The sequence below is a fragment of the Labrus bergylta genome, chromosome 9 (genome assembly GCF_963930695.1).
Source record: "Labrus bergylta chromosome 9, fLabBer1.1, whole genome shotgun sequence".
NCBI lineage: Eukaryota > Metazoa > Chordata > Actinopteri > Labriformes > Labridae > Labrus > Labrus bergylta.
Genome location: NC_089203.1, coordinates 19,044,703 through 19,064,203, shown reverse-complemented (window position 1 = coordinate 19,064,203; position 19,501 = coordinate 19,044,703). Strand labels below are relative to the sequence as shown.

General features: G+C 41.9%; 2 protein-coding genes across 2 annotated transcripts; both read right to left on the bottom strand.

The window, feature by feature from the left end:
• Positions 1-2: 2 nt before the first annotated feature.
• Positions 3-8,314, bottom strand: nox1 (NADPH oxidase 1). The gene is made up of 13 exons (XM_020645424.3): positions 8,166-8,314; positions 7,700-7,795; positions 7,499-7,609; positions 6,698-6,782; positions 4,864-5,009; positions 4,433-4,626; positions 4,221-4,347; positions 3,997-4,089; positions 3,666-3,907; positions 3,193-3,355; positions 2,827-2,973; positions 2,577-2,701; positions 3-1,267 (listed from the first exon to the last, which is right to left on the bottom strand). The coding sequence occupies exons 1-13, from the start codon at positions 8,208-8,210 to the stop codon at positions 1,141-1,143; spliced, it is 1,701 nt and encodes a 566-aa protein (XP_020501080.2). The 5' UTR covers positions 8,211-8,314; the 3' UTR covers positions 3-1,140.
• Positions 8,315-8,552: 238 nt separating this feature from the next.
• On the bottom strand, positions 8,553-18,201 carry xkrx (XK related X-linked). The gene is made up of 3 exons (XM_020645450.3): positions 17,277-18,201; positions 11,156-11,415; positions 8,553-10,334 (listed from the first exon to the last, which is right to left on the bottom strand). The coding sequence occupies exons 1-3, from the start codon at positions 17,630-17,632 to the stop codon at positions 9,469-9,471; spliced, it is 1,482 nt and encodes a 493-aa protein (XP_020501106.1). The 5' UTR covers positions 17,633-18,201; the 3' UTR covers positions 8,553-9,468.
• Between the last annotated feature and the right edge of the window lie 1,300 nt (positions 18,202-19,501).

The window sequence follows — 19,501 nt, the reverse complement described above, 5'->3', positions numbered from 1 at the left end:
TCCATTGTAGTGATTTGTTTATTCAAATGAGGTTAGAATTATTTACAAGAAAAGGGCTTAAAAAAGTAAAAAAAAAAAATACCAGAAGAAAATAATACCCAGAAGTCCTTTCACTCCTTGAGAAGATGATTAACCTCTGCCTACGTGACCTCATCACTTTTTGTAATGGTGATGTTGTAAGGTAACAATAAATCACAGGTGGTTTCCAAGAAGCATGTTATCTTAGCAATTGAAGCCACAGGGGAAAAAACTGACAAAGATTACACTTTCACAATTTTGGAGCTAAAAAAATGTCAATGCAAAACTACATGACATATTCAACAACATAACAGTGATTTACAGTACAACACATTTTGTCTTTGGTCCATTCTTTTGTGGAAAACATTTACTCAAAGATGAAATATTCCTCCTCTCTCTCTCAAGAAAAAAAAGAAAAATGTGATAATGGCAACACTCTCGGTTGCAGTCCTTGGTGGGCTGCTGTAAGAAAGTATAAATTTGTCTTTAAGACAAAATATTAAATATCTGTTCTGTTCTGATTTCATTTCATTTGTTTTATTTAGTTGAATCTGTCTTTAGAAGTACAATGTGGTCAATCTTTTCACTGCAGCATATACAAAGAAAGAAAAAGTGCTGGGATTTATTTTTTCATGTTAAATCAACAAATTTATTATAGACACAAACTCCTGGAGATGCTGATCTCTGTGTAACAATATTTCAAAGCTTGTTCAAGTCTTAGGAACTAAAAAAAAAAGGCTACACAAGACATACAGATTAAAATTAACAGTACAACTAATCTAGCAACGTCACTGTGACTCCACGTTTAAACCATGAGTCATTGTGAATTATCAGCTCACGCTTATTTATGGTTTCATCATAGTCGGAAAAATCTGAATGAAGAAAGAAAGTCCCTGAGCAATGCTAGAAGAACAACATGTCATGCTTTTTTGTTTTGTCTTCTTTTGAATGAGTGCATTATAGTCAAGTGTTTCCAAACACACCCAGCTCGAGTCACAGGCTGTCAGGCTGCTTTGTGTTTGTGCTAAGATACTGCATGAAGGAAATTCCCCAACAAGGGGAGTCCTCCAAACTAAAAAATAAATCAACAAAAAAACTTTCGGCTTTGCTGTCGAATTTGTCTCAGAAGTTTTCCTTGTTGAAGTAAAATTTAGTCTTCCGAGGATCCACGTCTGAGTATTTGGCACATTTCTTTTCCAAAACTTTAGCCAGAGCAGCAGGGCCACATAAGAAAGTGCCAACCACAGACCTGCAAAGAAAAATAAATACAACATATTTTAGGTTAAATAATTCTACACATTATTCAATCCTTTTACAGGTAAGCTAGAGACACTAGACTTTCAACCATGCTAGCAGGCACTTCACTAAAACACACCCTAGTTTAGGTAGCTACACCTTTGAAAACATCAGTTCAGGGGTGGGCAACTGGCGGCCCGGGGTCCACATGCAGCCCCCATCAACCCTCAACGTGGCCCTCAGGTCAATTTTTACATTGAAAACATGACAAAATCTGCCATGAAATCATGAAAACCAGAAATATGTCCATAATATTTGATCACTGGTATATGTTGAGTTAAATTTGAGACATTATTGACTGTAATCGTTTTTGCATGCTACAATTTGGCCCTCTGGCAGTGAGAATTAAATGAATGTGGCCCTTGCTGTGAACGAAGTTACCCATCCCTGGTTTAGTTAAAGTTAAACAGAAACCAGGTCAACAAGATTATCGAATCTCCTGCTACATGTAATTAAAAAAAGATTGCTCACCGTGCTGTCAGTGGGGCTGTACCAAGACAGCTTACTTAAGCTAGCTAAATCTTGAAAACAGTCACGAAAAAAAGAAGCTTTGTGCAAAGTTTGTTTGAATGGGGTTAAGATTTACATAAAAAAAAAAAAGGATTCAATCCTCTGGTAAAAGGAAGTAAACCACTTTAAGCTACATATTCAAGCTAATTCAACTCTTAACACAACATGCTAATGTGCTTACAGTGACAATGCTAAAGCGCTGAACTAATTGTTGTTAAGGTGATGTTTCATGAGAAATTAAAGCTGAGGAATGTCATTGATGTTGCAAGTTTTTTGGTCATAAAATTAACTGAGGGGGGTGCAAGTATAAAGGTGGGCAGAAATAAAATTAATGCAATTCATCCTGAGGGGGGAAATAAACAGAAATAAACTTCTGGATGAAGTTTCAATCAATGTCAATCAGGCAATCAATCTAATAGCTCTGAACAAATATTACCCATAACCCCAAATGGAGGTGCTATAGGAGTAGGGGTCAACAAATTTGGTCGGCATTAATTATTTGGGACCATGCATTTCTTGACTAAATATCACAGCTTGCATCTTGTACTTTTCCTTAAAAATCTCAAATGTGGAGCTCATGAAAGTTACGGCGGGAAAGTCAGTCAGGCCTCAATTCTTTGAGGACCACCAATTTCTGAACCAAATTCCAGGGCAGCTCACCAAACAGTTGTTGAGATTTTTTAGCCTGGACTAAAAAAGGGGTGAAATAAAAATGAATAAGCTAATAAAACTCCTTCAGGACTTTAACTTACGTGGGGTTCTCTTTACGGACTTGTTCAAACTCCTTGTCCCAGGCGGGTCTGCCATATTGCGTTTTCTGTTTGAGCCCAGTGACCACATCTGTGTTCTCGTCGAAGTGAACCCACGCATGATGAGCCTGCGACAGAATGTGGGGGGGGGGGGGGGAGAAGGGAAAACACACGAGTTTTAGATGAAACAAGCGCTTTCAGTTTATCTGAACTTTGGACTATGACTCGAGACGACGGATTAACACTCTCATACATGGCTTTGATCCCAGCCGGTCAGAAAGAGTTTGTAGGTGAGGAAATCAGCCATTCCTCTCTCCTCCATCTCCCTCTCCAGCACCTGAAGAAGGTCAGCGAACCATTCAAAGGCTTGTGTCTCCCGGCAGAGCCAATAGAAGTATATCTGAAACCAGGAAGCAGATGCAGTCGATTTGAACAATGATCCTTTTACGGAAGAGCTGCAGATGACTCGTCCTCTAACATTGCTGTGTTGTGAAATCACACATTGTTCTTTATTTCAGGGACAATAACAGGTCCTTTGTCAGAGTAGTGACATTGATTTAAAGGTTTAAATGTAAAAAACAGGCTGATTGTGAAACTGTGTGGACGTTTGAATTGTTACCTTTCTGGTGCGTAGTTTAGGGTTGGAGTCTTTGAACTTATACCAGATAGACTTGAGGATGGAGGCAAAGGGAGTGACTCCAATGCCGGCACCGACCAGCATGCTGACCTCATAGTCGAATACATCCTCACTGGCTGTGCCGAAGGGTCCGTCCACTCCCATTCTGCAGAAAAACAATACACACATTGTGTTATTAGGACAAATAAGTTACAGCCGACAAACAAAACATGAACAAGTTTTAAAAGCTACAACTGCAGTCACTGAACATTTACATTTTAAAAGATCAGTCTGGGTTAGATTGTGTTTTTTTTTAAATGCAATTCCACTTACGGTTAAACGTTATTACACAATTTGTAACTTCCTGTGTCACTGACAATCATTTAGAAAGTTGAATGATAACTATTTTTTAAATCTTAAGACGATATGCTTAAGATGCAAAATCCCATTAGGCCTATTTAAAATGAAACACTCACTTTGGTCCCTGTGCTCCCTCTGGCAGCTGCTGCATGATGCTGATGAGTTTGTCTGTCCAGTCCCCGGCCGAGCGGATGTGGACGCTGAAGAAGTCCTCCTCGGGGGCAGAAGTCATGGTGAACGGGTGCCACTCTAGCTGGGAGATGGCCGGGCAGTTGAGGAAGACATACTGACCCACCTCCATATTGAATCCGTTCTTCACCAGCTGCAGCTCCAGCACCTTCGACGGCCTCATCACGATCTAAAGAGCAAATCCAGGGGATTAAAGGTGAGTTAACATAACCTGCCGAGCAAGTCGTATACAAAAGATGAATCACGAATCAAACGTACCTTTCTGTAACTGACAGTCTGCATATAGCGAATAAAACGCAGCAGACGTTCACAAATGTACAGAATCATGGGGCCGATCACATACATCCAGGTCTGGAACAGACAGAATATACAGACAATTAAGTACACTTTTATTTATACAAGAAGCTGTAGTGAAGTAGTAGTTTAAATAAACATTTAACAGCTATACATTTTCCTGAGTATAAATATAAAAGAAGACAAACCTGTGGAAATCCTCCAGCAAACTGCGGGATGGGACACTCAGCAATCTGGCCCCACTGGTCACTGCGGTCCTTACAGTAGGTGAAGTTGTGTGGAGGAATTGTTGGCTGTTGGCTCCTCACAATGCGTCTGAACATGACAAACACAAGTTAAACCTGTCGGCCCTTTGATTCAACACAAACGTTCCATGCAAGATAAAGCTGATTCCTTATACCCTGCTCCATGGAAGACGAGACCAATGAAGAAGATGATGAAGAGGTGGTGGGTGTACCAGAAGACCTCGAAGTAGCTGCGTCTGATGAACTCCATGGAGGAGGTGATGATGAGGATGAGGGCCAAAGTGATGATGACGCCTGTGATGCCAGCGATGGTGGTGAAGACAAGGTAGGTCGGACTCTGCTGGGCATCCTGAAACACAGGGAAGAAGGAGCAGATAGTGACAATTTAGACGCGAGAGATGAAGGACAATGATTTAAAAGATAGAGCACTGGAGCTGATGGAGTTGGCGGGGGTCCTGAGTCTGGACCAGTTGAGAACCACTACTCCAACTTCCATTAAGTTAGACAAAAAGCATGAGAACAGCCCACATCCAGTTCTCCATATGTCACTGTGATACTTGGACTGAATTAAGTTGAAAAGACTTACGACATTTAAAGAGCGGATTGGGTTCAGGTAGGTGGTGTTGTCTGTGTCTTCCAGGTCGGACAGAGCCGTGCTGAGTTTGTCGTAAACTCCTCGTCTGCTGTTGTTGTACCACTCCACGTTCAACAAGTGGGCGATTAAATGAACGGCTATCAGCACACACACAGGAGACAGGTTACCACTGCAGGTTTACCACATTTTTTATTCATACTAACTACAAGGGTATGCAAACTGGGGAAAACAACTGCTGATTTCAATTCAAATATTTTCACATGATAGTTTAAAAAACAACAACTGTGTAATACTGTTTCAATTTTTTTTGAAAAATGTAAGATTTAAACATCTGCAGTGGCTGCACTAGAGGTCTATATATATATATATATAAAAAATATGTCTGATCTTGAAAGAATGAAGAAGAACTCTTTTAAATCCACTATTGGTAAATATTTATTTTAGACTTAGTTTACGTCCCTCTCCTCTTTCCATTCCCTGACATGACATGTTAATCTCTGACCTCTGCACTTGTCTGTCTGTCTGTCTGTCTGTCTGTCTCTTTTCAAGTTTTTAGCGGAAGGAGGAAGTACTCTGGGTTGGCAGAAACATTTTATGTTCCACTGAACCATCAGGAAGGAGTGATAACTTTGTCCTCCTTCAACAACTTATCTAAAAACACTGATAAGCGTCAGGTCACACCATTTCAAGGCTTAAGCACACCATTTCAAGGCTTAAATAAGATGATGTCACATTACTTTAATTGATTCCTTCTTTTCTTTATTCTGTCTTAAACACCCCTCACCCTCACACCTATAACACTGGTCAATTATGAACTCCGGGTGTGAACATAGCGAATTACAAATGTTCAAATTACTGTAATTAAGTCGTTTTTTGGGTACTTGTACTTCTATGAGTAGATTTCAAGTCTGTACTTAAGTACTCATTACATGATGTGATCTACTTAATTACTTTTAAAATCAAAATGGAGTACTGAATGCAATTTGAATTAAAGTTGTATTGTGTAATAATCATGGGGATTTGCTGTCAGAGAGGTGGATTATATGTCTTTTGGAGAATCTTTTTATTGGCTAAAATCCCCTGAGAAAAAGAATAGTTGTGTTTTTGTTACCTATAAGAATGAGAACTTTTATCTACAGAGGGAGAATGTCTATTGTGTGGCACCACCTTGTTTCTAAAGTCGCCCAGAGCGCACAAAGCAAACACTGGCTCTAGACAAAGCCTTTTGCAGTTTGGGAAAATTTCACAGCCACTGCAGGTTCCCCTCCACGCTTGGAATGAAAAGATGCAGAGACATGTATGCAACATGTGATTAACTCTGTGAAATGTTTCATGGGACATGAACCTCAGTCTCCTGAGTGAAGTCCATCAAACCACCTCCAGCTCCTCCACCTGTGGACTTTCTCACTCTTTATACTACGCCAACAGCCCGGGCAGTGTCATACAGTCACAATGGTTTTACATTGAAGTTCCTTAAAAAGCCCCCTGCGTTACATTCAGACTTGAATGAGTACCGTCTGTATGAGTTGCTAAGGGGTGATGACAAATTGTTGATATGTGAAATTGTGTGAAAAGTGTGAATTTGAGAAGACTGCTTTCTACTTTTATTTCAGTAGTTTCCTAGACCATTACCTCAACTTGTAACTGAGTAAAATTTGAGGAATCTAACAGTTTTTGTTCTTGAGTAACTATTTTCAGAACTCTTTACACCTCTGGCTCTGACATGAAACTCCAACCTCAACTGAGGTCATTGGCATTTCAGCATAGCGCAGGTGAACCACAACCATCACAGAACAATAGCTGAGAGTGAAAGAGGTGAGTTCACCTGTCATCAGAGCGATCATGTAAGCCACCAACTTGTGGAAACTCAGATTTTTGTCCAGCTGTTTCCTCATTGTTCTGCCGCAACACTGAAAAGATAACAAACAACAGAAAGAGAAAATGTGACACACGGGCAAACGAGTTCTTTTCAAGGCTGTGACAGAGAGTTTCCCAACATGAGTCTATTTCGAGAGGAGGGGGCCGCATGTAAGGGGCAGGGTGCAGATATGGAAAGACAAATTGTAGTATTTTTGGGCCATAGCATACACATGCAGCAACTATATTACTCACCTGTATAACTGGTTGTTTATATGGGGAAAACACACTATATCACCCTAAAAAAAGTTAAATTTTGGGAACAATTAGTTATAAGAACAACAATGTCCCATTTTTTAGAGATCATTTTTTGGGAGTTGCCTTACAGCACCAAACAGCATCTGGATCAGAAGTCCAGCCTGCAACCATTGGGAGGTCTGTAGCCTCTGCATATTGGATGCCTATACCGGCCCCCTATTGGTAAAGCATTATTGAAGCAGACAAATAGTTTAGAAGCAAAGAATATAAAAAAGAAATGCTGGACAACAATACAAACTCGTAAAAAAAAAAAAAGGCACAAAAAAAAAAAAGGCAAATGATGGCTAGTGGGAAAACGTTTCATGTGAAACTATCACAGATGAGTTACCTGCTCGTGCAGCAGTCAAACTAGTTTCTATTATTTGCATGCAAATACTCCACCTTAAAAGGATAATTGGCATGTATAGAGAGCACCTCGCCCTGTTTGGAAACGTGAGCATCACAATCTTACCACGAAGGAGCCGCGCAGCAGAGACAGCAGGTTTCTGCACACCGGCAGCAGGATCAGCAAGCAGTTAAAGTTGAGGACAGCAGCGGGAGCTCTGGCCCAGGGCAAGGCAGCCTGAAACATTTTTTTTTTTAATTCACATGAGTTCAAATGAGATTAAAGTTTCCGAGAAAACGTCAAGCTGACTTCCACGCTCTTTCTTACCCCTAAAAGATGACGCGTGTAATAGTATTCATCGTTCAAATCGTACAGGAGGTAAAACCGGACGAAGAGGAAGATGTTGATGCCCATCCAGACCACCTGCGAAACACGACAAGAAACATTTCCCCGTCACCGCATGGCTCTTTCATTAAACAAGTCATCATAATAAGTCTCATTTGATATGCTCCATATATCTTTAAAAAAAAAGAAGAAATGCTCAATGTTCTCTTATAATTCGTTTGTTTTACACTTTGTTATAGTAGTCCTGATGTCTTGTGTGAATCAATTGGAATAGCCTTGCTGCTAAAATGTGCTACTAACAAACTTGAACAGCCTCGCCGATTTGGGTTGAAAACGCACGTTTACGCATTTATGGTTCGGTTTCTACGCACAACACCTGTACGTAAATCTTACCCTCACCGTTATAAATTCCTACTGATATTAACATTTATCAACGTCAAACACTCACCAATATAAAGGCAGTAAGTCCATTGTTGATAATCCAGTTTGCCATGCTGATGACTTTATCTCGACCCGCAGCAATTTCCCTGCATTTTCCAGCTTTGCAACTCCTTTAAAAGCCTCCTGTCCGGGGCTCCTCCCTCCTCTACAGGTGACTCAATACACAAGGAAACAAAAACCTGGCGGCTTACGAAATGTCTCTGTTGATAAAAGTTTATAGAAGAGGTTTCCCTCTTGTAGTTGAATGACCACATTCCCTGCTCGCCGGAGAAAACAAGTGTGGACGTACAGGAATGAGGAAGTTTCACCATGCGGGAAATTTTACTCTGCTGGAAGTTGAGGCAATAATTGGAAGCGTACAGTTTTATTGTGTGTAAAAAGAAGGAGTGAGGAGTCATGTTTTATTTTTATTCATGAAAAGGTAAACTAAATAACATGAGGACATTCAATTCTTTTATGTATCTTTCAAGTAAACAGCAGTAGTCAAGGCACACAAACAAACGAGACAACACATTAAAACCTGTGAGAGCACTTTGATAAAGTTCATTCAGTGGCAGTTTGGTCGATGCATCATCAACTTTAAGGTTAACTATGAAAGACAAACACCTGATAGTCTGAACCAGGACCTTCTTAAAAAAAAAAAAAAAATCAAAAAAAAAAAATCAAGGCAGTCAGGCTGGACAGCGAACAACACAAGGCATTCATCACAGCAGGTCAGGGTATGAGGAAGATCAATTCTTTTTCTGACCTTTTCTCCCCTTCCTGCTTTGTTTAAAAGGAGTCTGTTTAGCGCTGATGCAAGCATGTGCAAAGGGGAGGGGGGGGGGGGATAAGGGGAGGGTAACCCTGAGAGGAGGAATACTGGGGGAGTCCTGCTCAGTCTTTCAAGACTCTTCGGACACACTTGGCACGTCTCCCTGCACACCTGGCTCAGTCCTCCTGAGCATGACCCCACTGCTGCTCTCTCTTAAGCTGGTCTTTGTGCATGGCTGCATATCTCAGCATGCTACATTCTTTTCGCATTCTGGGGCCCCGTGTTGCCCTGACTGTGTGTTTATCATGCTCCATAAAGACATCAGTAAGGACCTAAATCCAGTTCAGAACCAAAAATGTGTAAAGTTCTGCGCACTCAGGAGTAAAAATGCAAATCTTGGTTTTCATCATTTCATCATCAATTCATCATTTTGCTATCTCTGAAACACAAGGACGCCGTGGTTCGTGTGTTTAAAGACTCGTTCAGTGTTGCAACCAGCTTGGATGCACTTTTACATCAGAGCATTCAGTTAGTTTTATTCTCCATTAAGCCATCTTCACGCTGCTTCCATTATATCTTCAATAATAGCAGTCTCCCGCTCTCCCAGCTGACTGGTGAGGTCTGGGGGTTCGGAGTTTCTGGGGTCCAGCAGCTCCAGCGGCTCCTCCGGCACCAGCACCATAGTGCCCGTGGTCGAGTATGTGGGCTGTGGCTTTCGTTGTCTCCCCCCAGCCCCCTCCCTCCCTTTATGGCAGCAGACGCAGTGCAGGCAGTCGTGGACATTGTACTTGAAGAGGCGTCTGCAGGGGTGGCAGAACTGGTAGAAGAGCAGCATGAAGATCACGGCCAGGCTGTAGCCGATCAGCAGCTGCACCACCAGCAGCGGCGCACACACGTACTCGTAGAAGTCTGATTTGAATAAGTACCACAGCAGGATGAGGAGGAAGTTCTCCACAAAGCGCCCGCAGTAATAGAGAGCAAGGCGGCCCCAGTGCTGTTCCCTTTCGATGAGCTCCTTGTGTGTGAGGTCGAGCTGCACGGCCGACCAGCAGAAGACGTTGATGCAGGCGTAGAGCAGCGTGAACATGCACAGCACCACCGTAGTGCCCAGCTTGGAGAAGTTTTTCTCGACATCCTCCGTCAGCGAACCTTTTCTGGCCCAGAACTCGGTCCAGGGGAGGAAGAAGAAGAAGAGCAGGTTGACAAAGCCGACGAGGATCACCCACTCCGTGAGCGCCGTGCTGAAGAGGACGAGAGCTGTGATGCGCGTGGCGATCTCCAGGCCCCTCCACGCGATCATGCACAGGTACGCTGCAGGGCGCAGACGCACCTTGTATTCATCGTATCTGATCTGGATGGCCAGAACGCTGCACACAAGAGCCCCGTATGTGATGGAGATCAGGGTGATGATCATCAGGGCCACTGTGAAAACGAAACACAAGTGAACCGTCACAAAAAACATCCACATCGAAGTCCCATTGAAACTCGTCACTTTGATTGACGCTCTCAAGCTCGGAGAAGGCTTTGCATCCTGAACATGAAGTCCTCATTATTCAAAACAGAATATCTCCAGTGTTTCTTATATAAATCAAACATCAGTCTCTTTAAAAAATACATCTATTGTAACGCAGTGGTATGGAAATGTTTTAGAATGCATTTCTTAAAAACACACCATCAATACATCATTGAAGTATGTTACAATCATTACTTTATGGCATCACTTTTCCTCTAGGGGCATCTTCATGTCATATTACACTATACTGGAGACACTCCCGACAAAGCATCAACTGTACTGTGTTGACTGCTTAACTTGCAAGGCGTCCATGCTAACTCACTAAACTTTGATCATTAACACTGTAAACATTACAGAGTAGCATGCTACCATGCTGGATTAGCATTTACAGTGATGCTAGCAATGCTGAATACACTTAGTTGTAAGCCAATGGAAAGCTTGAATTTTTTTTCCTACTCGTATTTTAGATTGCTATCACTGAGCACTCCTCTTAAAAAAAAAAAAAAAAAAAAGGACTCATCTGCTTTAACATTCACTCATTTTGGTATTAACTTTTGATTTGACCTGTACAGTATTAACTCTCCAGGATGAGTCGCAGTCCTGAAGAGCTTCTAACCTCAAAAAGGTATTTCAACATAGCTAAGTTTGAAAGTAAGGATGCAACAGTGTGAACATGTTTCAAGATCTCCACGTGGGTTGCATGAACCGCTAACCCCTCTCACATGCTTACATCTTGCAGGGAGGAAGTACTTCTCCTGGATGGTGGCGTACAGCTGCAGCGTCAGTTGAGGCGTGGAGCCCAGAAAAGCCTGGATGACCGCCGTACGCTTGAAGGCGTTCCTATGTGTGGCCAGGGTCCTCTCCGATTGGCCAATTTCCAACTCCATAGGCAACCCCTGTCCCTTCTTCAGCTGGATCTTCCTGGAGATGGTGACGTAAGGCTCCTCCCTGTGCCCGGCCTTGAAATAGACCACCAGAGCCTCGAAACACCTGGGGAGGAAAGAAGAGGAGTGACTGAGAGTGAAGTTACATTTAAACACCAACAGAGGGCAGTGCAATGCCAGGTTTGAGTAACTATAATAGGGATTATATGTTTTCTGCTTTTATATCAAAATGTATTAATCATGGTGTGAATATGTGAAGCAATATGTAGCGATCAAAGCAATAAAGTAAAAAAAATAAATAAAATAAAATAAGAAAAGTATCAGGGGTGACATCTCTGAAATCTGTTGATTCAGCCTGATTTCAATGCAGTTAATTAGATTGGTATTAAAGTTACAGGCACAATATGATCTCAGAAATGTTCTACCTTTAAGAGAGCCGTCGTAAAGAGGCCTTTATTTGTAAATCACCGTTCAGCAAACAGGAGCACAACCCTCACCAGCCACCAGAGGGCAGCCACAAACACATGAAACACAGATCCCTGAGGCCTTAATGCACACTGTGAAAAACTCTGGGTGTGGTTCTTTTAAATGTTTGCAAGGTAAATGCTCCCCGTGTCCGGTCACCGGCGAAGAAATAAACACTATTCATAAAGATGGAAACATGTTTTTTTTTTTCTGTGAGCAGTTTCTGTGTAAGAAGTGTGTGACTGCTTCCTCCAAAGGGAAGTGTCTGAATATTTCAGGGGGGGATTAAAGGGGATTTGTGGCTAATCTAAGTTTTTCTACATTCAAATGATAACTGGAGTGTTCCCTGACTGTAAGCCAAAATGACACAAAAGGACAGCCAAATAATGTCAGAGCCATATACAGTAATCAAGTTGCAACACGAATGCTACCTTAACTGGAAGTGCAAGGTTTCCACCTGCCGACAAACAACATGTCGGCATGTTAATCCCTGAATGATACTTGTGAAATGACCCACACTGCTGCACATCTGGGCTTCACCAAAAAACACAAACCCCACCCTCTCTGAGGATTCCCACCCCAGCTCTAAAACTCACGTCACCGCGCTGGAATGTTAACTTTTCCTCTGAAATCTCCGACTTTAACACGGACAGAATCAAGACTCCCACATAAATCCACTCCTTTGCTGTATGACTGTGTGCAGCTCTGACACTCAGGAGTCGGCGGCGGTCTGACATTTTCACAATCTGTAGCTTCAGCTGCTGCTAGCGGGCGAAACTGTGCACTTTACTGATAGTGCAAACAGGGCACAGTGCCAGGCGTCCACACATGCCCCTGAACTGTGTTTGACCCAAATGTTGGAGCCTGGCTGGGGGAATGTTGTCGTTACTTGGACACACACTCCTATCTAAAGACCAGCACACACTATATTTATTTCTGTCTACATTACAGTTATAGCACAAAAAAAAAAACCTGATTAACTGACATCCTTTCCACAGAAATCTGGCAGCACAACAGGCTGAGGAGGCAGTAAGAACTGGAGCCAGCGTGCACTTAGGATTCTGTAAAGCAACCGAGAGGCAGACTGAATTTCACTTAGAGGGAAAGGAAAAGCAGCGCCGATGAATGCATTAGCCGAGAGAATCGATATGTGCTGACTTCCAAGGCATCAGCTTATGGATATTTAAAAAAAAAAAAAAAAAAAACACACTGGTTTCTGCTCTGTATTTGCAGTCTAAACATGCAATCTGCTCACCTCAAAGTGTGTGAACACAGCAGTGTGGTGCAACAATTGACACAGGAAAGAAAAGGAACGGCCTTTAAAAAGCAATTCAAAACAAAGTCAGTTCTTCTCTGGCAACTCTAATACTGAAACCTTCAGAGTGACGGGCAGCAGACTGAGCAGAGCATTCAGGAAATTCTTCCAATAGCTCTTTAGCAAGATGAGATGGTTTTGGTCACCTGAGGCTCATCGCGCTCACTAACAGATAGGTCTTGAGGAGTTTTACCTAATAGGAAAAGACACAAAACGAGAAAAGCTGCGTGCTCAGGCTGGTCCAAGCTGACAGAGTAATAATACAGTTTGTGTTGTTGCTGCTTCAGGATCAAACACTTAACAAGACATGTCAGGACAAGCCCCCCCCCCCCAAACCCCCTGTGGCAGAGAACCTGACCCCTTCCTCAAAGTTAGCATATTGACTATGTGGAAGACGCAACTTTTTCTTCTTGCAGACAAAACTAAACTAAACTAAAACGAGGCCCTTGATAAATACCAAATGTTGATCTACTGTTATTTGTAAAAGATAACAGGTTTTAATTGGTTAGTTTGAATGCACACCCACAAGATAGCCAGCCACATCCCTGAGTCACACAGGAAGCCTCCCATCTGAGCCAAGACGCAGCAGAGGTGATTTGTGTACAGAAGCACAGTGTGCAGTAAGACCAGCTTGAAATAAAACAGGAGGCAACAAAGAACAGAATGAAATGTTCTGTAATAAACAATCATAGTATTCGTTTCATGGCCCAACTACAGCATTTGGCATGTGTGTGTCAAAAGGTGTTAATCTCAGTGTTGTGTTCAGCAGCTGGCATAGCCATATTAAAATCTGTTTCATCTGGTATGGCTGTTTTAAATCACTCGCACCACGAAAGCATTCTTGGGTGGAAGATGTGTTTAGGATCATGGGAAAGGTGAGCGTGGCCGATAGATTACAGACGCTTTTGGTTTAAGAAGCTTCAGTGGAACAAGTCCTGGACAGTTTTAGCCATGCTAGCAATGTGGCTGGGTGTGGAAGTTAACGTCTGCATGGCCTTTATCTGCCCAAGGTGAAATATCTCAACATCTTTTGGGTGGATTGTCATAACATTTTGTTTACACTGATGTTCTCCAGAGGATGAATCCTACTTTGGAGGTCCTCTTACTTTAAAGCTTCGGCCGTATTTTGTGTTCAGTGTCAATATTAGAATGCTAACAATCTTTTCTTTGATGACCAACATGTACAACCGTTGCATTTCAGCATTTGACTTGAACATCATTTAGCTCTACTATTAACTGACCCTAAATTAGCAGCTAGCATGGCTGAAACTCCTTCTTGTTATATTCTCCCTTTTTTTCTTTTCTGGTTCTATCGTGGCTTCAAGTCCTTTCTCCATTAGCGAGTGACCGGCTCAGAACTATGACACTGTCAAATCGTGAAGAACAGAAGTGCCATTTTGGTCGGTCCACATATTTGCAGAGCTTCCTGTTCGGCTTTCCAATACCTAATTGCAATATTGGCGACATACAAATGTTGACACAAACCAAACATGGTCACTACAGGGAAGAAATAAGCTAGGACGTTGATCTGTAAGGAATAGCACCTAGCTTCTCTCTGTTGGAGTTTTCTATTGGACGTTGGTGGGCAAGTTTGCCTAACATGGGACGACACTCATTTTATTTGTTTATTTAATATGGACATACAGTAACATTGGTGCTCTAACATTCACAGGCTCCAGATGCACTGCTCTTGGTGTTTTTAGCAGAATGCTAATTTGCAACACCTGTCCACGGGAGGCTTTTAGAACTTTACCCTAATGTGACGCGTGTAATGTAAACGCTCGTTTGGTGACGTGTGACGTCAAAGGAAAAAGGTGTCCAATCCCTTCTTTTTATTCCAATTTTAAGCTCCTTGTCGTCTTCCACACTCACAAAGGATGTCTGAGGTCATGGATTCTGGTATCAGTCCATTTCAATGAACCATCTTCAAGGAAGTGTGTCAAACACTTGACTTCTTTATCCTTCAGAATAAAAGTAATTTCTGTTGCGACTTTCTAGGAAATTAAGTCACACATCTCTTATCGTCAAAATCTTTTTCTCTGCTAAGATTATTAATGAAGTACATCATAAAAACTTTGAAGCCATGAGGCAGCATCAAACCATGTGGATAAATACTAATAATCATAAATCATTCGTTCATCAACCAATGAATTCAGGCACACCTTCAAAGCTTTAAGGCTGAACCCCATCATGTTATACAAACCACCTTTCTGTGAACTGACTGAAAGTGCATATCAACACTACCTCTCTCACTACAGACTGAAATAGACTGTGGAGCTGCAGGTGGTCAATGACATGTGGGGCTTTATCACCAATGAGTAAGGATAAGTATAGAACAGTGACCTTGGTCCAGTTAACTGTGGGAACTCGGAATCTGCATGGAACAAGGCTGCATTAAACGAAGGATCCAGCCTCCTCACCATTACTGAAGCAAGTTTTGTTCTGTTTTCTGAAAGAGTTGTATCTGTGCTCATGCTCGACATTACACAGCGGATGAACTCAAATCAAAACTGTTAGCTCAGCGCTGACAATAAGATCATATCCTGAAATCTGAACGGCCAAAGAAAAGCATGTGTTTCATTTGAAGCTCTCATTGATCATTTCATCAAAATACCTCTGTCTTATACCTGCAGACCGCCGCTTTGAAATGTGTTTGACATCTTATGTTCAAGGCTGCTTCAAAATCGAGTCGTTTAAACGCCTGTAAGTGACACTTATCCTGCGAAGAGTTCTCCCTGCAGCATGTAACCTGCACAGAGCTGAAGGCAAAGTAGAATTTCTTGCCTTGTAAAAGAAACACTCCCTTAAATGAAACTCTTATTGTGCTATAAAAATAGAGGGCAGCACCTTAGGGCAAACTGCGGTATCAAAGTTCAGAGAGAGAGAGAGGGAAAGAGAGAAAGAGAAGTAGACTATTACGTTTACTTTTGAATTTCAGAAGAGTCTCCGCTTTCATCATGAGTCAACATTTGCCAAACAGGTCCCTCACCTGAGATTAACTGACACAGGAGAGCCAACTGGCTTCATTAAACAGAACACCTCCCTCAACAAAAACATTCAAAACAGCATCTTAATGTGTATCCTGACTAAAATGAGTTAGCTTCATTTGTAGTGCTCCGTCACATTTTTTTTTTTTTTTTTTGCTGCTTTGATTTTCTCCCAAGTCTTTTTGGAAAACGTCTCTCCCACCGTTTTCCTGTTCCTCTCTCACCTTTCAGGAGAGCAAGTGGTCTGACTAGTCTGCCACACCGAGGACCTTTGGGTGTCATAATACTGAGGATGAGGTCATACAACTGAGCAACTTCCTAAATGTGAAAGATGTGTAACTAGGGGGGTGGCGGCTCTGCAAAGTCATTTGACCGACTTGTTTACAGTCTAGACAGGAGCAGGTGGGGGTGCGGGCTGGAGGGGGGGGGGGTTCCCAGTGTGACCCAGAAAAGGTGAGCACACAGTAATGGAATACTTCAAATCAAAAGAAGCTGTGTAAAGTAAAAGCTTCTTGTGTCATTTTGAACATAATCTTTATGCAACACTTGAGATGACGTGTGAGGTTGTTATGTTCTGTCTCCTGTTCCTCACGCTGGACGTGCTCTCCATCTGGAGTGTGATTCAGTTCATGAATACTGAATCTGAAACTCTCATTCGATGGAAAAAAAACCCCAAAGACATAGAAATCATGATCATGCTTTAACATCTTATCGTATCATAAAATAATTCAATTAGCCAAGATACTTAAACATTGTAGACAAGGGTAAAAATGCTTCTTGAATTTCCCCTACCTTTAAAATGCTACACTAAATATTAAGTTTACAGGATGACAAGTATAACATCTAATCAGCACATTGGGAAGCAGATACCATGAAGACATTTGGCCTTTTTGCTCAAGAAATGAACAGTCTGTTAATTGAGATGAGTAGCACATCTATAGCTGATCTTGGGTGATGAGCATCTATGGGTACACAAAAAACGTTTCTCTAATGAAATAGTTTACAAAGACATGATTTTTGTGGGACTTCACAATCTAACAATCTTTTTGCATGTTTGCTCTGCAGATGTATCGCTGTCTGGTTGGATAAATATCCTCTAGTTTAAAAATAATGCTTTCAAGAGAAAAGTTGCGACTGTTAGAGAAGTGTCATTACCATACCAACCACCACCCCCCACCCCTCCACCTAACCCGCACCTACCTGATGACGGGGCCGAGCAGCAGCAGGTGCAGGAAGAGCACCAGAGGCCGGTCCGTGCCCAAGTCCCTGTGAATGAAGGTGAGCGTCAGCTGGATGAGCACGGCGGGAACCAGCATGAAGGTGATGGTGAAGGCCATCCACATGCCGTCGTTGGTTTTATGGTACATGCTGCACAGCACGGCGGCCGTGATGAACTCGGCGCAGTACAGCAGGGTGGCCAGCACCACGCTGAGGGGGGCACGGACGTGGCTGTGATTCACCACCAGCATGACCCCGTTCTCCGCCGCAGAGGGGCACTCCTGCGGGTCTACGTCGGAGATCTCCCTCTCCTGCTCCTCCACGGCCACTTCGCACATTGTTGTATCAAGTTTGATTTGTGTGCCACGCTGCGAGAAACGTCACAGGACGCTGAACCGAGCTCACGCCTTGTCGTGTCGTGCTCAAACAAAAACAAAAAGCATCAATTTTGTGAAGATTTCGTCTTCTCTCCCAACTTTCCACTGAGTCGATCATCCATGGCTTCACATTGCGTTTCACTTTACAACTCAGTAACTCAAGTCCTTAAAGCTTTTCGTTTAGTTGTCTTTTGTATCGTCCCGGCCGTACGTGGCGTTTACCACCCTGTTTTATTCAGTGGTAACCACCTCACTATTCCGCAGTGATATCAGCGCCTTTTCTGCACCGTCAGTGTGCGAGAGGATCGGGAAAGTTCAGCCTCTGTCATGCAATCCCGTTTTAAGATAAACTCAGACAACAACCACTGTCCAAACTCTGATGTTATCTGTAGTTTAAAAAAAACTCTTGTTCGTCGTCGAAAGCATAACCCTGTGGAGTCTGACTGCAGGCTGTAGGAGGTCCGGGTTTCTCTCTGTCGGCATATTTCTGTGCTTGCTTGTTGATCGTGTCGTTCCGATGCTGTCAGTGCCACAGCGGCGTAAAGTTACACATAAACACCAGGGGAGATACAGGAAATGATGGGCTGCGGCTTTCAAATTAAGAGCGATAAAGCGATATAGGATAGGAACCCATTTACAATTCCTTTTACACAGACATGTCTGTAAAAAGAAAGTAGGCCTGATGTGTAAATAAATAGACCAAGAAAATAAACTAAAATGCTGCCTCAATAAGAACTGAACAGAGCAAAAAATATCTGGAAGCCTAATAAATATTTGATCAAAATCTGACACTTCAAGCCATAATTAGCAGATTTTTTTTTTTTTTTTTTTTTTACATATTTAATGAAGTTAAATATACTACATGAACACTAAAATAAAACATGATATATTAATATAATAGTACAAATGAAATAAGGGGAGGTGCAATGTGAATGTAGTTAAAAAACATTGGGTATTAGTTACAATACTCAAGATTATAGTAAACTGTACAAAAAGGTGTATTTACTATGAAAAAAATCAAGCCAAGGGATACCTTATGGAATACAAATACCAGAGAAAACCTTTAGTTAGTAATAAATCAAAACAGCGCAGAACATAAATATATTTAGTATTAGTGGAATACAAAAAGAAAACACTGAAGGGGTCGATTGCACTTCATTCCACTGTTGTATTTTATGACTTACAGTATCCGTCCTGTCCAAATGAAAACACTGTAGAGGCAAAGCAAAGAGGGATCAGATTCTGTGCGCTTCCATTTTTAGTTTCCACCAGCAGGGCCGACTTGGCCGTGTTATGTTGACTTGTTTGTGAACAGGTGCAAAACACAGATTGAATAATAGTCTATTAAAACTTCCCACTGTCTTCTCAGGGATAATTTAATGAAGATTTAGTGATTCATCAAAAATGATACTGTTTGATAAAGACACCTATTAGACGAGACAACATTTTCAGTTTGTAAAAAAAAGGGTGTTTTGGGAGTCAGTTGGGTGTTTTCTCAACCACTTATGCAAACAAGGATAATCTGTTTCAAAGGTGCATGGGAATGTCAACAACTTGTATTGACATACAAATGCTTTAGACGGAAAAAACTATTCCCCTCACGTGACCCATCACCTAAAATAAGTCCCAATCTTGTTTTAACAGAAGTTTGAAAATGAATCCCTCAAAGACCATTTAGTTCCAGGATGGTACACAAAGCTGTTATTTCCTCTCCAACTAAAACAACAACAAAGGAAGTTGAACTGTGGTACAGTTTCAACACAGTCGACCCCAAACATGCTGACCTCTCCCTCCCTCCCAGAGCAAATCCAATCGAATTCTGTGACATCA